Source organism: Hylobates moloch, unplaced genomic scaffold (genome assembly GCF_009828535.3).
Source record: "Hylobates moloch isolate HMO894 unplaced genomic scaffold, HMol_V3 SCAFFOLD_16, whole genome shotgun sequence".
Taxonomy (NCBI): Eukaryota; Metazoa; Chordata; class Mammalia; order Primates; family Hylobatidae; genus Hylobates; species Hylobates moloch.
This window is the reverse complement of record NW_026652291.1, coordinates 59,009,391-59,027,993: the sequence shown is the minus strand read 5'-3', so window position 1 is coordinate 59,027,993 and position 18,603 is coordinate 59,009,391. Positions and strand designations below refer to the sequence as shown.

At 37.2% G+C, this 18,603-nt stretch overlaps 2 gene segments (V, D, J or C); both read right to left on the bottom strand.

Moving 5' to 3' along the window:
- Positions 1-343: 343 nt before the first annotated feature.
- Positions 344-940, bottom strand: LOC131381458 (T cell receptor alpha variable 16-like). The segment is given in 2 exon segments: positions 344-693; positions 808-940. Coding segments are annotated over 2 exon segments (462 nt in total).
- A 2,311-nt stretch (positions 941-3,251) lies between these two features.
- On the bottom strand, positions 3,252-12,650 carry LOC131381457 (T cell receptor alpha variable 8-6-like). The segment is given in 4 exon segments: positions 3,252-3,321; positions 10,593-10,630; positions 12,217-12,503; positions 12,605-12,650. Coding segments are annotated over 4 exon segments (441 nt in total).
- Between the last annotated feature and the right edge of the window lie 5,953 nt (positions 12,651-18,603).

The following is an 18,603-nucleotide window of genomic DNA, read 5'->3' as shown; positions in this document are numbered from 1 at the left end:
CAGGTATGTGGTGACAACCACATGTGGGGATCATGTGGGGCAGCAGAGGAGTTGGAGAGGTAGGACTGTGCAATGGAAGCCTGGACAGTACTTCTGAACAAAGAAAAGAATACTTTTTATGCCGTGCAATATAGCTTTTATTTCAAGTATGTTTCCAGTACTACTAGACAAAATAAATACATTTACTATTTTAAAATTAATTTAAGCAGGGTAAATAATGAGAATTTTTTGGACTAAATTATGAGGTTAATCTATAGCTGACAACTGATGATCTAATATCTAGGAGATAAACTCAATATTAATTTCTGGAGAAAGAATGCCCCGCTGTGGCCATACAGAGAGTTTACAAAGAAATACTTCCTGTATTTAAAGGGTTTGTGTTCTGCTTCCTTGCAAAACCAGCTACTGTGCCACTTAGAGCACAGTAATACATGGCTGAGTCTTCCTCTTGAGCAAATGGTTTCTTCAGATGGAAAGATGTCTCGCCTCCGTTAAGGTCAGCAGTGAAGCCTTTGATGCTCTCTCTAGAGATGTGTCTCAAGAGTAACTGGAGGCGTTGTTTGGGGTACTGGACATACCAGAAGAGTTCAGGACTCCCAGAATACGAATAGTTGCACTTCAGCTCCACTGGGGCCCCTTCAAAGACAGAGAGGAGCTTCTCGGGCTGAGTCACTCTCTGGGCTCTTGTTCCTCCTATAACACCAATTCTGGATCAGGAAGAGCCTTACATACTGGGGATAATATTCATTAAAGTTATTCTAAATCAGAAGACCATAGAAAAATAGGACAAAAAGAGGCTTTACTTACTGAGTATAAATATTATCACAAGGACTGAGATGAGGGTGGGCTTCATGTCTGACCTGTGGAGAAACAGGAAGCTATTTTCTGGATGTCTTTTCTGGAAACGATTCAGCCACATAGACACTCTGACAGAGAGGTGGATGAGTTTGCCCAGCATGTATAGCCAAAAGCTCTTCTTCAAAAAGATCAGGTTGTTTTTGGCTATCAAATTCAATTTGTGTAACATCTCCCTCTAGAGGCCAAATACAATACTGCAGCTAACTCAGGCTTCGGGAAGTCTTCAAATTCAGAGAATGAGAATTTCCTCAGTAAGACAAAGTGTGATGCTATACTAATTGAAATAGAATGTTATTTTAAAAATCCACATATAGGGCTTAATGAAGTAGAATATAAAGTTCAAATATACAAATACATATGGAAACTTAGTTAAAATGGGGGAAAATGTGCAATCCTAAGAATCATTTGGAAGTTAACAGATAAGTTAGGATGCCTACCTTAATACCTTTTGTAAAATAAAGTTCAAATGACATAACATTTAATATTTTAAGTAAAATAAAAAACTTTTAAAATAAATTTAGAATGGAGATGGATTTTCTAAGCGACAGTCAAAAAACATAAGAAAAAATATTGATCGATTACACTTCATAGAAATTTAAATTTCTACACAGATATTTTAGTGAAATGTTTAAACATTGCCTGATCAAGTTGTTTTATTTTCCATCCACCGTCATTGATTCTGACCTTCCCCACACAGGAAATGGCCCTTTGGGATATTAGTTCTATACGCTTTAAAAAAGAAAAAAGAAAAGAAAAGAAGGCCATAAAAAAAGGAACAATCATTTGGCTCAGAAAGAGGGAAATTCTAGAAAAATGGTATATTGAAAGTGTCCCCAATCCCTGGTCCTTAACCAAAGATTTTCTCCTGCTCCCAGTCAAGCTATGTTGAGACAGCTCAAGTGAGGTGTCCCGTTTTGGGGTCAGATATAAATCTGGGGTCAAGCAGACAGAAGCTCCAGGATTAAGAGCAGAAAACTATGGGTCATGGAGATAGCGTCTCCTGCAGATAACTTTTTTTCTAAAAAGAAAACTAATTCTCTTGAGAAAGTCTCTCCTCTGGCCTCCAAATTGCTCAGAAAAAAGTAAGAGATATGCTGTTACTTAAATGAGGTGGAATACAATGAGATCAGGGAGCAAAGAGATTTTCCTCTAGTTTTCCTGCAGTGTGCCAGCATAACTGCTGATGTCAGTACCCCACTGAGCGCTGCACTGCTGACTAGAGGCACACAAATGTCTAGGTTTTTATGCTTTCAGGATTGCCTCCACTTAAAGTACCCAGTAATCAGACAAGTCAGGAGGGGAGTGAAGATAGGGAAAAGATACCTCAGAGACAAATGGGAGCCTCATCTGGATCAAGCATAGCCTGAAAAAATTATCAGGGTCAGTGTCCCAATTTCCTTAGCCAAAAAATCAGGACATGTGATTTGAAAAGTGATTGTGATTTCATTTATAAGAAAGCTCTCACAAAGAAAGAATATCTCATAGAATGCATCGTTTACTTAATCACCCTTAAAGGAGTAAATACAATACAATTAAATTAAGAGAATTCTGTTAACACAGGACATATAGTCATCATGAATATATAAAATGTCTCCAACAAGACTTTGGTTGATAGAGAAATAGCACGTGTATATGACGGCCACCCCGACTTATTTCCATCTCTCTTCTCCTATCCAACACTTTCTCCATTCACTTTGCAGCCCCACCTGGTCAATTCCGCTCTGTGAACAAGAGGTAGAGGTCACATTTTTTATTGTGGTAAAAAAACACGTAACATTAAATTTACCATCTTGATTATTTTAAAATGTACAATGCAGTAGTGGTAAGTATCTTCACATTGTCGTGCATCAGCTCTCTAGAACTTTTCAACCTTGCAACACAGAAACTATATGAGGCATAGACCACATTCTGAAATTCAATTAAATGTGTCATCTTTTTTTCCCCCAACCTCTTATTTCTTTTTCTCTCTTTTATCCTCTCTCTGAATATTTTCATTATTTTTTCTCATTTCTTCTCATTTCTTTTTTCTTGTTTTTCTAGTTTCAGAGGAGGTATAAAAGAAGGTGGAAATTATTGAAATAATTTCAAAGTCAGAATAGAGACTCATATTTTAGAAGTTTTAGTCATAAAAATTAAAACTGTAAGGCTTCCAGCTTTATCATTTCCCTTGCTGATTTCTAAGATCAATCTTCTTGGGAGACCGTCTCTGTGACACCCATCACAGCCACAGAACATCTTTGCAGATGAATAAATGGAGACTCCCCCTGTCCGTTTCATATATGACTAGTTCAGATGCTTTGCTAACTGATGCTAACTCTCAATTTTTCACAGAGTCAGCTATCTCAGAACTTGAGGGAAAAGTTCCTCATTTAGAGTAAAACCTAAAGAGCCTCCTAGTGGTCTGAAACCATCAGGTCAACTAACTCATCTGTGGAGTCCCAGAGCCTTCGTCCCAATTCTTTCCTGAGGAACCACCCAGATTGTCAAGAGCAAAAAAAACTGTCAGGCTTATGGTCATTTTTTTTTTTTTAAAAAGGAAACTGGTTTCTTCCTCCAAATTCCACATACAAGAGATTACCGTATTAAAATATTTTATCAAATTGCATCTTCAAGGTTTAATGTGATTTCTCCAATTTATTTCAAAGTAAGTCCTTAGTAATTTATTGAGGTCTACTATAAGCTAGATCTTGTGCTAGGTCTTAAGAAATTAAAATATTACTAAGACATTTTATCTGCTCACAAGACATTGTAGTTTAGTGGGAAAGACAAATGTGTACATGTGTGTGTTTTCATATAGATCAAGTAACACCTCAAAAAGTACAAAATGAACCCAGAAATAAGGAGCTATTTCTTAAAACAAAGGATGGTTGGACAAAGATTTAAGGAGAATATGATCACTGTTGTCTGTTCCTAGAAAAGATAAAACAGAATGCAATCAAGAAGCTAAATAAGCTTGCGAGTTGAATAGAGGCCCTTACTAAATGAAAATAAAAGAAGAGCAAATGGACAAAGATGTAGAAAGAAACTGGAGCCTATTTTTTATTATTGATTTTAAAATATTGCAGAACACATGGATGAATACATAATATATACACAGTTTAAATTTTTATCTGACTATAACTGTCAAGCACACAGCAGTTTGCAATGTGTTTGGTACCCAATTATATGTCCTGATAACCTATTGATGTTAACATGTTTGCTTCCTAATATTCCATAGTACAGATTTATTACAGTTTCTATAGCCATTCTCTGAGAAATACCTTGTGTTTTAATTTTCACTATTACAAAAATAATCTGCAGTAAATATTTTGTGCGTGGCTATTTGGCAGAATAAGGTGTAGAAATAAGCCATGTGGTTACCTGGAGTACTAGTACACAAGGCAGAGAAGTGAGCAGCTGCAAAGACCTTGAGGCAGGAAAATAATTGGTATGTTAGAGCAACAATAAGTGCAGTGAGGCTGCAGAGCAGGAGTAAGTAGGAAGGTGGTAGCTGATATCAAATGTCAAAGATATGGCAGGGAGCTAGATGGACTTGTATATTTTAGTAAAGAATTTGGTTTTCCTTTGAGTGAGATGGTAAGACATTACATAGTTGTGAGCACAGAAATGAAATTATCTGAATTATGTTTTAAACAGATTGCTTCACCTGCTGCATGGAAAACAGACAGAAGAGGGACAATGGCAAAAGATAGAAGTTCAATTAGGTTTCTTTCAATCAACTAGGCAAGAGATTACTGTGGCTTGGATCAGAGCGGTAGCAGTAAAGGTCATGAGAACTGGTTGATTATGGGGATATTTTGAAGAAATGGCTGATAGGAATTCCTAATGGATCAAGTGGGGATGTGAGAAAAGTGATAAGACAATGATGATTTCAAAGTTTTTGGCTAAGGGGATTAGAAGATTTGGTAAGTGGAGTTGTCTTTTACCAAAATGAAGAAACCTTCACAAGAAGTGAGTGGGATTTAAGGAAGGCTTAGTGAGTACAGAGGTCAAATTCAGTAGACTATTTTCAGATATGTTAAGTGGAGGATGTCAAAAAGAAGATGTCAAATAGATTATTTGATACTCGAATCCAGAATCCAGATGAGTTATCTGGGATTCAGTTATAAATTGGGGTATTTAAATGGAATTTAAAGCCAAGAGACTGAATAAAACCAGCTGTGAATAAAGAATTTATAGAGGAAAAAGATTTCCAAGGATAAATTTCTGAGGCATGCCAATGTTTAAAGATTAGATAAATGAGGGGAAAAAACAGCAAAAAGACTGAGAAGGAACAACTGACAATACTGAAGGAGAAGGAAAAAAGAGTGGGATTTCTAAAAACCAATAAAGAAAGCATTCCAGGAAGGAAGCGTTCTACAATGTCAAATGTCACTATGTCACGTAAGATAAGTCGAAAATACTAGTTGTAGCAATAAATGCATGCATATATAAGTTTAAAAGGCTAAATTTTTCTATTAAGATATAGAAATGATCTGAATGGTTTTCATATCCAGCCTTCTACTGCTCAAGAGGCACAGCTAAAAGAAATATCAAGGAAAGTTTGAAGTGTATTATTGAGCCCTCATTGCAGGGCAGCCTGCTGGCACTTAGGCAGAACCACCATGCCCACAGTGAACACCACATTCAACTAGATGCCCAAGAGGAGGTCAGTTCTGATGAAGGGCAAATAAAGAAGCCCATGAGGAGAATAGTAAGAATTCTGTCCCTGAAAGGTGTGACATCAGAAAGATGGCAGAACAGGAATTCCTGGACCCTCTTTTCCCCAATGGACACACCAATTCAACAGCAATAAATAAATCAATTCACTTGTTAAAAAGTCCAGTAACTAGTTCAGAGTCTCCAGTACCTTGAATGAGCAAGCAACCAGCCACATCAAAGATGACAGGAGAGTTTGTGATGTCTTCCTACCCCCAGTACTGTGTCCCATAAATGAGAGGAAAGCCTCAGTTTCAGCCTCTCCCTGGGGAGAGAAAGAGTTGGACATTACATCCAACATTCTAGCTTTGCCACAGGCTGCCTGAGAGACTGGCTTCCATCACACCTGTCAAGGAGCATTGATAGGATCCAGTGTATTCCTGATGCATAGAGTCACTGAAAACAAAGAAGGCAGTTTTCGTTGTTTCATTTTTTGAGACAGGATGTCACTGTGTTGTCCAGGCTGGAGTGCAATGACACCATCATGACTCACTGCAGCCTCAAACTCCTGTACTCAAGTGATCATCCCATTTCAGCCTCCTGAGTAGCTGAGACTACAGATATCTGCACACCACCCCACTAGGCCAATATTTTTATTTTTTGTGGAGAAGGAGTCTTACCGTTACCCAGACAGGTCTCAAACTCTTGGTCTCAAGCATTCCCACCTCAGCCTCCAAAAGTGCTGAGATTACAGGCGGGAGCCACCATGCCCAGCCACAAAACAAGTCTCGACAAATTTAAGAAAGTGAAATCATACCACGTATTTTTTTCTAATGAGAATGGAATAACACTAGAAATAAAAAGCAGATGCAAAACTAGAAAATTCAAAAATATATGGGAATTAAACATGATATTCTTGAGCAACAAATTGGTCAAGGAAATCAAAAGGCACATTAGAAAATGTTTTGAGATACAAACACAAAAACACAACATATCAAAATTTATAGAGTGAGCAAAAGCAGTACTAATAGGGAAGTTTATAACAATAAATGCCTAAATTCAAAAAGAAGATCTCAGACAAAAAACATAACTTTACATCTCAAGGAACTAGAAAAAAAGAACAAGTGAAGTCCAAATTTAGTAGAAAGAAGGAAATAATAAATATTAGAGCAGAAATAAATAAAACATAGAGTAGAAAATAACATAAAAATAAACAAAACTAAGTTTTGAAAACATAAGCTAAATTGACAATCTTTTAGTTAGACTGAAAAAGAAGAGAGAAGATTCAAATAAACTAAAAATGTAAGAGAAGACATTGCAATGGATGCCACAGAAATAACAAGAATCTTGAGACTATTACAAACAGTTATACACCAACAAATTGGATAACCTAGAAGAAATGCATAAATTTATACAAACAGATAACCTACCAAGACTGAATCATGAAGAAATAGAAAAATCTGAACAGATTTATAACTGGTAAGGAAATTGATTCAGTAATCCAAAACATCCTAACACAGAAAAGCAAAGGACCTGACAGCTTCACTAGTGAGTTCTACCAACCATTTAAAGAAGAATTAACTCTAATCCTTCTTAAATTCTTCCAAAAAATTGAAAGGGGAATACCTCTAAACTTATTTTATGAAGCCATTATTACCCTGATACCAAAGTCAGACAAAGACACTACAAGAAGGTATACAGACCAATATTCCCAATGAACATAGATGCAAAAATCCTCAATGAAATACTAGCAAACCAAATTCAATAGCTCACTAATAGGATCACATACAATAACCAGGTGGAAGTTATCCCTGGGATGCAAGGATGTTTTAACATATAAAAATGAATTAATGTGACACACTACATAACAAAATGAGGGATAAAAATTACATGATCATCTCAATAGATGCAGAAAAAGAATCTGACAACATTCAACATCCTTTCATGCAGGATGGTTCTCTGGGTGGTCTTGGACGAACCCAGTTCTCTCCACTTTCTTGTTTGTGGTTCTCAAGAATAACTGTAGAACGGGCCGGGCGCGGTGGCTCACGCCTGTAATTCCAGCACTTTGGGAGGCCGAGGCGGGCGGATCACGAGGTCAGGAGATCGAGACCATCCTGGCTAACACGGTGAAATCCCGTCTCCACTAAAAAATACAAAAAAATTAGCCGGGCGTGGTGGCCGGCGCCTGTAGTCCCAGCTACTCGGGGAAGCTGAGGCAGGTGAATGGCGTGAACCCGGGAGGCGGAGCTTGCAGTGAGCTGAGATCGCGCCACTGCCCTCCAGCCTGCGCGACAGAGCGAGACTCCGTCTCAAAAAAAAAAAAAAAAAAAAAAAAAAAAAAAAAAAAAAAAAAAAAAAAAAAGAATAACTGTAGAATGTACTGGGAATGTAACATCTTCAGACAGGAATGAAACGGCTGGAACAGGCTGGCTGTATTTCAGATACCCCCTAGAAACAGTGTCCTTCAGTACTTTTTAGCCCAGGGTGTCACGTCACCCAGGGGTCTAAAACCTAGGGCATGCTAATTTCTGGGGTCCCTCAGGTGTGGTACAACTGGGCCACATGCAGATGACACCCTATCCGCCCTAGGCAGCCTTCCTGAGCCTTGGGAGACCTGTTTGCAATGAAACCTAAGCTTCTGTTGTCCCTTGCTTATCTGTAATTAATAAACCTGTTTCATGTACCTTGTTGTATGCATGCGTGTTCTGTCTCACTGGACTCATACAAGTTGGTAACCAGTGCACAGTGGGCCTGCTTCACATTTCATGATAAAAATATTCAACAAATTGGGAAATTACCCCAACATAATAAAGGCCATATATAAAAAGCCCACAACTGACCTCACACTCAATGGTGAAACGCAAAAAAGCTTTTCCTCTAAGATCAGAACAAGACAAGGGTATCCACCCTCACCACTTCTATTCAGGATAATACTAGAAATCCTAGCCAGAGTAAATAGACAGGAATAAGAAATTAAAAGTACTCAAATCAGAAAAGAAGTAAAATTATTTCTGTTCATGGATGACATAAATTCATTAAAAACCCTGAAGACTCCACCAAAAAAAGCCTATTAGAAATAATAAATGAATCCAGTAAAGTTGTAGGGTATAAAAATCAACACACAAAAATCAGTGCCATTTCTTTTTCTTTTTTTTGAGACAGAGTCTCACACTGTCTCCTGGGCTGGAGTGCAGTGGCACAATCTCGGCTCACTGCAACCTCCGCTTCCCGAGTTCAAGCGATTCTCCTGCCTCACCCTCCTGAGTAGCTGGGATTATAGGTTCTTGCCACCATGCCCAGCTAATTTTTTGCATTTTAGTAGAGACAGGGTTTCACCATGTTGGCCAGGCTGGTCTCGAACTCCTGACCTCGTGATTCGCCCACCTCAGCCTCCCAAAGTGCTGGGATTACAGGCATAAGCCACTGCACCAGGCCCATCAGTGCCATTTCTACACATTAACAATAAACTATCTGAAAAAAATCCAGAAAACAATCCCATTTATTATAGCTACAAAAGATTAAAATGTTTAGAAGTAAACAACTAATTAGGCTAAAGGCTTGTATACAGAAAAAAACAAAACATTCATAAGAAAAATTAAAGAAGGCACAAATAAATGAAAGATAGTCTATGTTCATGAATTGGAAGATTTAATATTGTTAAGATGTTATACTACCCAAAGCAATATACAATGCTATCCCTATCAAAATCCCAATGAAATCTTTATGGAAATAGAAAAAACTAAAATTTTAATTCTAAAATTTCTGTGGAACCACAAAAGGCCCAGAATAGCTCAAACAATACTGAGAAAGAAAAACAAAGCTAAAAGCACCCCACTTCTTGGTTTCAGAATATATTACAAAGCTACAGTAATTAAAACATCATAGTACTATCATAAAGACAAACATACAAACCAATGGAACAGAATAGAGAGCTGAAAAATAGACCCACACATATGCACTCAGCTGATGTTTGACAAGGGCATCAAGAATACGTAATGGGGAAGGAGTAGTTCTTCAACAAATCATGCTGTGGAAACTGGATATCCACTTGCAAAAGAATGAAATTGGACTTCTAGCTAACATAATGCACAAAAATCAACTCAATATTAATTAAAAACGTAAAACCTGAAAGTGTAAAACTATTGGAAAAATATATAGGAAACTCTCCATGACTGTGGTCTAAGCAATAGCCAATTCTTGTATATGACACCACAGGCACTGGCAACAAAACCAAAAGTAGGTAAGCAGGACTTTATAAAATGTAAAAGATTCTGCCCATCAAAGAAAATAATCAATAGGAAAAAAAGCCAACATATAGAATGAAAGAAATATTTGCAAACTATATGTCTGATAAGGGGCTAATCTTCAAAATATATAGGGAGCTCCTATAACTATCAATGTTTTCATAACTTGATTAAAACATTGGCAAAGGATTTGAGTAGATATTTCTCCAGAGAAGACATACAAATGGTCAAAGTTATATGAAAATCTGCTCAATATCATTAATCGCCTGAGAAATTAGATATCACAATGAGTTATTACCTCTCACTTTTTAGGTTGGCTATTATAAAACAACAACAACAACAATGTTGATAAGAATGTGGAGAAGCTGGAACCCTTGCTGCAAAATGGTGCAGCAATTATGAAAAACAGTAAGGAGTTTCCCCCTAGAATTAAAAATGTACCATATGATTCAGCAATCCCACTAATGGTTACTTATCCAAAAAATTAAATTCAGGATTTTGAAGAAACATTTTCTCTCCCATGGTCACTGCAGCATTATTCATGTTAGCCAACATATGGGAACAACCTAAATATCTACTGATGGATGAATGAATAAAGAAAATGTGATATATGCATAAAATGGAATATTCTTCAACCTTTAAAAAAGGAGATTCTGCCACATGCAAACACATGGATGAACCCTAAGGACATTATGCTAAATGAAATAAGCCAGTCATAGAAGGCCTGCATGATTCCACTTACGTGAGAAATCTAAAACAGTCAAACTAACAGAAGTAGAGAGTAGAATGGTGGTTATCATTCTTGGGGCTGGGGGAAGAAGAAGTGGGGAGATGTTGATGAAGGGGTACAAAGTTTCTATTCGATAAGATGAAGAATTACTAGAGATCTGCTATTCAACATTGGGCCAATAGTTAACTGAGTTGTACACTTAAAAAAATCGTTAAAATAGGCATCATGTTAAGTGTTCTTGGCCTGTAAAATTTGAACACAATCAAAATAACAGGCCATAAAAGGCACAATGAAAAGACAAATCAGTAAGAAAAACTACAAACAAAAATGAAACGAGGACGAAAGTAAAACTGGAAGAGGTGGCACGCTAAGAAGTAACTAAAGAATGTCAGCAGCCAAAGAAGCCATAAGCAAGAACCTGAGTCTTTGGTGCAAGAGAAGAAGCCAAGTCTAAATATTTTTTTTATTATAAACCCTCTACTCTCTTTTAGCTCAATTCATAGGAATATTTTTAAACTACTTTAAATGCATGTTTTATAATAAGGGAAGAATACGACTTCATCTCATTTTAAAAGAGGAGATTTAGGCAATTGTAAATATTTTTAAGAAGTGAGATGATTCATAATTTTTGTCATCAAAAATTGTAAAATGTTGAATTAAGGAAGACTTAACTTCTGTATGTGTGAACATTTTATAATACTTTGAGAGGCATTTTTTAATTCTACCATGTGATCAAACTACAAATAAAAATTTGGAGTAATAATCATATACATAAAATATCTTAAACATGTTGGTTTTTTAATATAATTATTTCAGAGTAAATAATAGGGTACCCCGGTCCTGGATATGCCCATTAGAATTCATATACGCTCTGATAATGTAACTGGAAATTTTTGTAATTTTATATAATAAATCTGCGTAATCTCTTAAAATGCCTCAGAGTTTTAAAGTAGTTTTTAAAGTAGTTGAGTCTAGTGTATTTGATATCTTTATATTGGTTACATTTTTACTCCTCAAATTTGTAACTTGGAAATCACTGGAATAGCTGTTTTAAAAAAGATCACAACTTGATGGCTTAGTTTTTCAATAGTGTATTAAGATTTCTGTTTACTTTCCTGTTTTGCATAATGCTCACAAGATTAAAAATCTTGATATTATGTCTAATTTACTTTAAATATGTCAGTACCACACAGTGGGATATTATGTATGTGCTAGAAGTTAAGCTTCAAATCTAGGTTGAGAATCTACAGTACACTGATTGAGAATCTGTGCTGTATGGGTTACCCTAATTGAGAATCCATCCTGCGCAGCTTTTAGCTAACATTCTAATCAATTACATCAGTTATTCACAAGTTAACACCCGAGGCAATACTAATCATAATGAATGCTAGAAATGATTTTTTATAAAAATGCTGTTGCCTTTTATTTCGGAGCTCTGACACCTTATGATGTGCTTTCTTCAGAGTGTGGAGGAGGTCCCCACTGAAGAAAGTCATCAGGAAACCTCCATGTGGGACAAAGCATGTCTGAATGTGGCATGACATTGACATTGGAGCAATTATTCAGGAGACAAACCCTACCAAGGGCTCAGCCTACCCTGCCTTATGTGCCTTCAAAAGGGGCACAGAAAAAAGGGACCCTCTTGAAAGCTCCACAGGTTGAGTTCTTGAGTCACAGAAAGTCTCAGCATCTCAGGAGGTTTGTGTTCAGCTCCCCTGCAGTCTCAGGCACTGTGTCACTCACAGCACAGAAGTACTCAGCTGCGTCGCTTATATGGGCTGAGGGTTTCCTCAAGTGGAAGGAAGTTTCACTCTTCTTAAATTCAGCCTCGAAACCGTTGATGCCTTTAACCAGGGTGGGTCCTGATGTGTACTTCAGGAGAAGCTGGAGTCCTTGGTTGGGGTATTGCACGTACCAGAAGAGATACACTGAAACAGACGATGAGTAGTTGCACCTCAGCTCCACGGGGGCTTCTTCAAAGACAGGGACTTGGCTGTCAAGCTGGGTCACAGACTGGGCTCTGGTTCCTCCTGCAACATCAATGCTGTTTGAGTAAAAAATGTATCTCGATTTAGATTCAATTACAACACAATCACTTCTGTGGAAGGAAAAAGAATGGAATGTTACTCACCCAGGGTAAAAATCACCTGGAACGCTGGGACGAGCAGCAGGAGCATGGCTGAGCAGTGGCCACGCTGCAGGACCTTGAGCAGGGCGGACAGAAGCCAAGGGCGCTGAGCCTCAGGAGCTGGGAGCAGTGAGGAGGTTGGACTGGACAAGTCCCTGCTTTGAAAAGTTTCAGAAACAGAAAGAGGCCTTCCCTTAAGGAGTCTGGATGTGTTCTGACCTCTTGCTCTCGTCACAGCTCCCTATCTACACAGACATCAGTGAGCTACATCAGCCAGCTGCAGGGAAGAGGCTCAGTGGATGAGGATGGTCTGCGATGAAAACAGATGCCTCTTTAGTGCAACGTCGCCCTCTGGAGGCCACAGGCGGAACCACGGATCCAAGGGAGCAAGCTGTTTCCTTCTCATTTCAGACATGATATCAAAATTTCAACAGAAAGTGTTTCTTTCCTTCTGAATCTGTGATGATGTCACCTCCTGTATAGGACATGGTATTAATCTCAAAATACATGAGAAATTGCAGCCATAAAGCAAATCTCAATAAATTCAAAAATACCAAAATCATACCAAGCATACTCTTGGACTACAGTGTAATAAAAATAGAAGTCATTACCAAGAAGATCTCTCAAAACCTCACAGTTACACGGAAATTAAACAATTTGCTCCTGAATGACTTTTGGTTAAACAATAAAGTAGAGCAGAAATTAATGAAAACAGAAAGACAAAATTCCAGAATCTTTGGTTTGCAGCTAAAGCTGTTAATAGGAAAGTTTATACTGCTAAATACCTACATCAAGAAATTAGAAAGATCTCAAGTGAACATTCTAGCATCACAATTAGAGGAACTAGAAAAAGAAGAACAAATGAAGCTCAAAGCTAGCAGAAGAAAATAAATAAACAAAATCAGAAAAGAACTGAACAAAATTGAGCCTTGAAAATCCATACAAAGGATCAGTAAAACCACAAGTTGTTTTTCTGGAAGAATAAACAAGATTGATACACCACTAAGTAGGTTAATGAAGAAAATAAGAGAGAAGATCCAAATAAACACAATCAGAAATGACAAAGGAGACATTACAATTGATCCCATAGAAATACAAAAGACCCTAAGAGAATACTAGGAACACCACTATTCATAAAAATTAGAAAATATAGAGAAAAGGAATAAATTCCTGGAAACAAATAACCTCCATATATTCAACCAAGAAGAAATTGAAAACCTGAACAGACTAATAATGAGTTCTGGAAATGAGTCAGTAATAATAATTTTTTAAAACCTGCCAACCAAAAATAACCCCTGGATCGGATGGATTCACAACAGAATTCAGCCAGTTGTACAAACAAGAACTGGTACCAATCCTACTGAAGCTATTCCCAAAACATTGAGGAGGAGGGTTCCTTCCTAACTCATTCAATGATGTCAGCATTATTCTGATACCAAAATTCAGTAGAGACACAACGAAAAAAGAAAATATCAGTCAATATCCCTGACAAACTTACATGTAAAAATCCTCAACAAAAATACTAGCAAACTGAATCCAGCAGTACATCAAAAAGTTAATTCAAGGTCAAGTAGGCTTCATTCCTGGGATGCAAGGTTGGTTCAACATAGACAAATCAATAAATGTGATTCACCACAGAAACAGAATTAAAAGCAAAACCATAAGATCATGTCAATAGATGCAGAGACAGCTTTCAATAAAGTCCAACATTGCTTTATGATAAAAACCCTCAACAAACTAAGCATCGAAGGAATATACCACAAAATAAGAGCCACCTATGAAAAACAGCCATCATACTCAATGGGAAAAAGCTGGAACCATTCCCTTTGAGAACCAGAACAAGAAAATAATGTCTACTCTCAGTATTCCTATTCAGTATAGTATTGGAAGTCCTAGCCAGAGCACTCAAGAAAGAGAAAAAAATAAAACGTACCCAAATAGGGAAAGAAGCAGTCAAATTATCCGTCTTTGCTGACAGTATGATTTGATATCTAGAAAAACCCTCAAGGTTCTGCCAAAAGGCTCCTAGACTTGATAAAAGATTTCAGTGAAGTTTCAGGATGCAAAACCAATTGCAAAAATCAGCAGCATTTCTATACACCAATAATGTTCAAGCTGACAGCCAACTAAAGAACAAAATTACATTCGCAATAGACACAAAAAGAATAGATACCTAGGAATACAGCTAACCAAGGATGTGAAAGATCTCTACAAAGAGAACTACAAAACACTGTTGAGAGAAATCAGAGATGGCACACAAAAAAGGAAAAACATTGCATACCCTGGATTATGAGAATCAATATCATTGAAATGTCCATAATGCTCATAGCAATTTACAGATTCAACGCTATTCCTGTCAGACTACTAATGCCATTTTTCACAGAATTAGGAAAAAACTATTCTAAAATTAATATGGAACCAAAAGAGCCTAAATAGTGAAAGCAATCTAAGCAACAAGCACAAAGCCGGAGGCATCATACTACCCAACTTCAAACTACACTACAAGGCTACAGTAACCAAAACAGCATAGTACTGGTACAAAAATGGACACATAAACCAATGGAACAGAATAGCAAATTCTGAAATGAAGTAACACATCTACAACCATCTGATCTTTGACAAAGTTAACAAAAATAAGAAATTGGCAAAAACTCTCTAGTCAATAAATGGTGCTGGGGATAACTGGCTAGCCACATGCAGAAGAATGAAGCTGGACCCTAACCTGTCGCTATACACAAAAATCAATTCCAGATGGATTAAAGACTTAATTGCAATACCCAAAACTATAAAAATCTTAGGGGAAAAAAAACCAGAAAAATACCCTTTTGCCATCGGCATTGGCAAAGAATTTATGGTTAAGTCCTGGAAAGCAATTGCAACCAAAACAAAACTTGAAAAGTGTGACCTATATGGAGTTCATGCACAGGAAAATAAACTATCAATATATTAAACAGACAACCTACAGAATGGGTGAAATTATTTGCAAACTATGTGTCTGACAAAAGTCTTATATCCAGAATCTATAAGTAACTGGCTGGGTGCGGTGGCTCATACTTGTAATCCCCACACTTTGTGTGGCTGAAGCTGGAAGATTGCTTGAAGCCAGGGGTTCAAGACCAGCCCGGGCAAAATAGCAAGAATCTGACTCAAAAATAAAGAGAGAGAAAGAAGGAAAGAAGGAAGGAAGGAGGGAAGGAAAGGAGGAAGGAAGGAAGGAAGGAAGGAAGGAAGGAAGGAAGGAAGGAAGGAAGGAAGGAAGGGAAGGGAAGGGAGGAAAAGAAAAAAATCAGCTGGGCATAGTGGCATGTGCCTGTAGTCCCAGCTATTCTGTAGGCTAAAGCACGAGGATCCCTTGAGCCCAGGAGTTTAAGCATAGAGTGAGCTAGGATCATACTACTGCGCTCCAGTCTGGGCAACAGAGTGAGATCCAGTCTTTCCAAAAAAGGAAGAAAGAAAAGTAACTTCAACAAATCAACGAGGAAAAAGCAACCCCATTAAAATGTAGGCAAAGGACATGAACAGAGACTTCTTAAAAGAAGACATACATACAACCAACGAACATGAAAAAATGCTCATCATCACTTAACATCAGAGAAATGTAAATCAAACCCACAATGAGATACCATCTCACACCAATCAGAATGGTTTTTGTTAAAAACTCAAATAATAATAGATGTTGGGCAGGCTGTGTAGAAAAAGGAACACTTACATACTGTTGGTGGAAATATAAATTAGTCCAGCCACTGTGGAGATTAGTTTTGAGATTTCTCAAAGAACTTAAAACAGAGCTAACATTCAACCCAGCAATCCCATTACTGGGTATATACCAAAAGGCAAATAAAATTTTCTATCAAAAAGACACATTCACCCGTACATTCATCACAGCATTATTCACAATAGCAAAGAAATGGAATCAACTCAGGTGCCAATCAGTGGTGGATTGGATGAAGAAAATGTGGCACATATACACCATGGACTTCTATGCAACCATGGAAAAATGAAATCCTGTCCTTTGTGGCAACAAGTATGCAGCTAGAGGCCATTATCCGAAAGGAATTAATGCAGAAGCAGAAAACTAAATACTGCATGCTCTCACTTATAAGTGGGAGCTGAACACTAGCTACACGTGAAGATAAAGATAGTAACAACAGACACTGGGTACTAATGGAGTGGGAAGAGAGGGAAGGAGAAAAGGACTGAAAACTATTAGGAACTATGCTCACAGCCTGAGTGACAATGCATTCATAGTCCAAACTTCAGCATCATGCAATATGCCTTTGTTACAAACCTGCACATGTACTCCTGATTCTAAAATAAAAGTTGAAAGAAATAAAATTTTAAAATTAGAAAATAAAAATGTTTTTCCCCTGAAAAAATACACAAGAAATTGGAGTTATGTAAAACTAGAAAAGTAATTTACTTCACTGAGAAATTAGTCACAGAAGGCAATATTCCAGATTTTGGGATACCATTAAGACACTCTATGTTATTTTTAGAGCCACTCATCAAGAAGAGGGGAGAAGATCAATTGCCTCAGGATTAGCTAAGCTTCGTGTGGCCCTGTGCTAGTGGATTCACGTGAGCATTAGAGTGGATGGAAGAGATTTCTCTTTTATTAGGTGCTAAAGGAAAAAAAAATGACTAGAGACTCATACTTAAAATCAGACTGGATCACGTGTCATTAGCTAATTAATCAATGCAAACTAATAGGTAATAATTTCCTTTGTGAGGCAGAAAGTGTGAAAAAGACTTCTTGGTTTCAAATCAAGTTTGATGTTTATAAGGCTAGGAGAAAAAACTTAGACAAAAGTCCCATTTGAATTATCAAAGCTCAGAATAGACTGATACATTATGCCAAATTACGGTATCTCACCTGAAAAAAAACATCAACAGAAGCCCATTTATGGAGAAATTTGAGCAGAATAATGAAGGTAATAAAATATAACCTATAAATAAGTAATTATGGGAAGAATTAAAGATGCAGAAAATAAAGTAAACCTACGTGAACTCAGTAAAGCTGGGAGGGGTGCAACCAGCAGACAAGAAATGAGAAGACCAAGAAAATGGGAGGTATAGAAGACTTAAGATAGGTTGACAGTGACAATCAACAGAGCTAGGCAAGCAGCAGTCCCCTGTGGGTGGGAGACAGGGTGTATTGAACCAGAGTGGTCAACTCTAAGATGAAATTCTTGAATGAGAAACCTTCCTCACCCAACTTATTTTAGCATAGAGATCATTGGATCCTAAAATTGAAAAAAATCAAATAAAGAAAAAAATCTCAGGTGAAATAAGAATCTGGCCAACAAGAATTCTTTTCAAAGGTCAAAACAAACTCCCTCCTTTCTGTGTACTCTGTTCACTCGTGCCAGCCTGTAATCACTTCTCCCTTGCACTTCTGATCTATTCCTGGATTCTGCCTGTATATTTTCTTTTCAAATGTAAGACAACATAATATATTTCATTCAAAATGTTAAACTTTACTAGGGTAGGCTATTGCTATTATTAATAGTGCTTCAATAAACATACGTGTGCATGTGTCTTTATAGTAGAATGATTTATAATCCTTTGAGTATATACCCAGTAATGGGTTCGCTGGATCAAATTATATTTCTGGTTCGAGATCCTTGAGGAATCACCACACTGACTTCCACAATGGTTGAACTAGTTTACAGTCCCACCAGCCGTGTAAAAGTGTTCCTATTTCTCTACATCCTCACCGGCATCTGTTGTTTCCTGGCTTTTTAATAATCGCCATTCTAATTGGCATGAGATGGTATCTCGTTGTGGTTTTGATTTGCATTTCTCTAATGACCAGCGATGATGAGCTTTTTTTCATATGTTTTTTGGTCACATAAATATCTTCTTTTGAGAAGTGTCCATATCCTTTTCCCACTTTTCGATTGGGTTGTCTGGTTTTTTTCTTTGTAAATTTGTTTAAGTTCCTTGTAGATTCTGGATATTAAACCTTTGACAGATGGATAGATTGCAAAAAATTTTCTCCC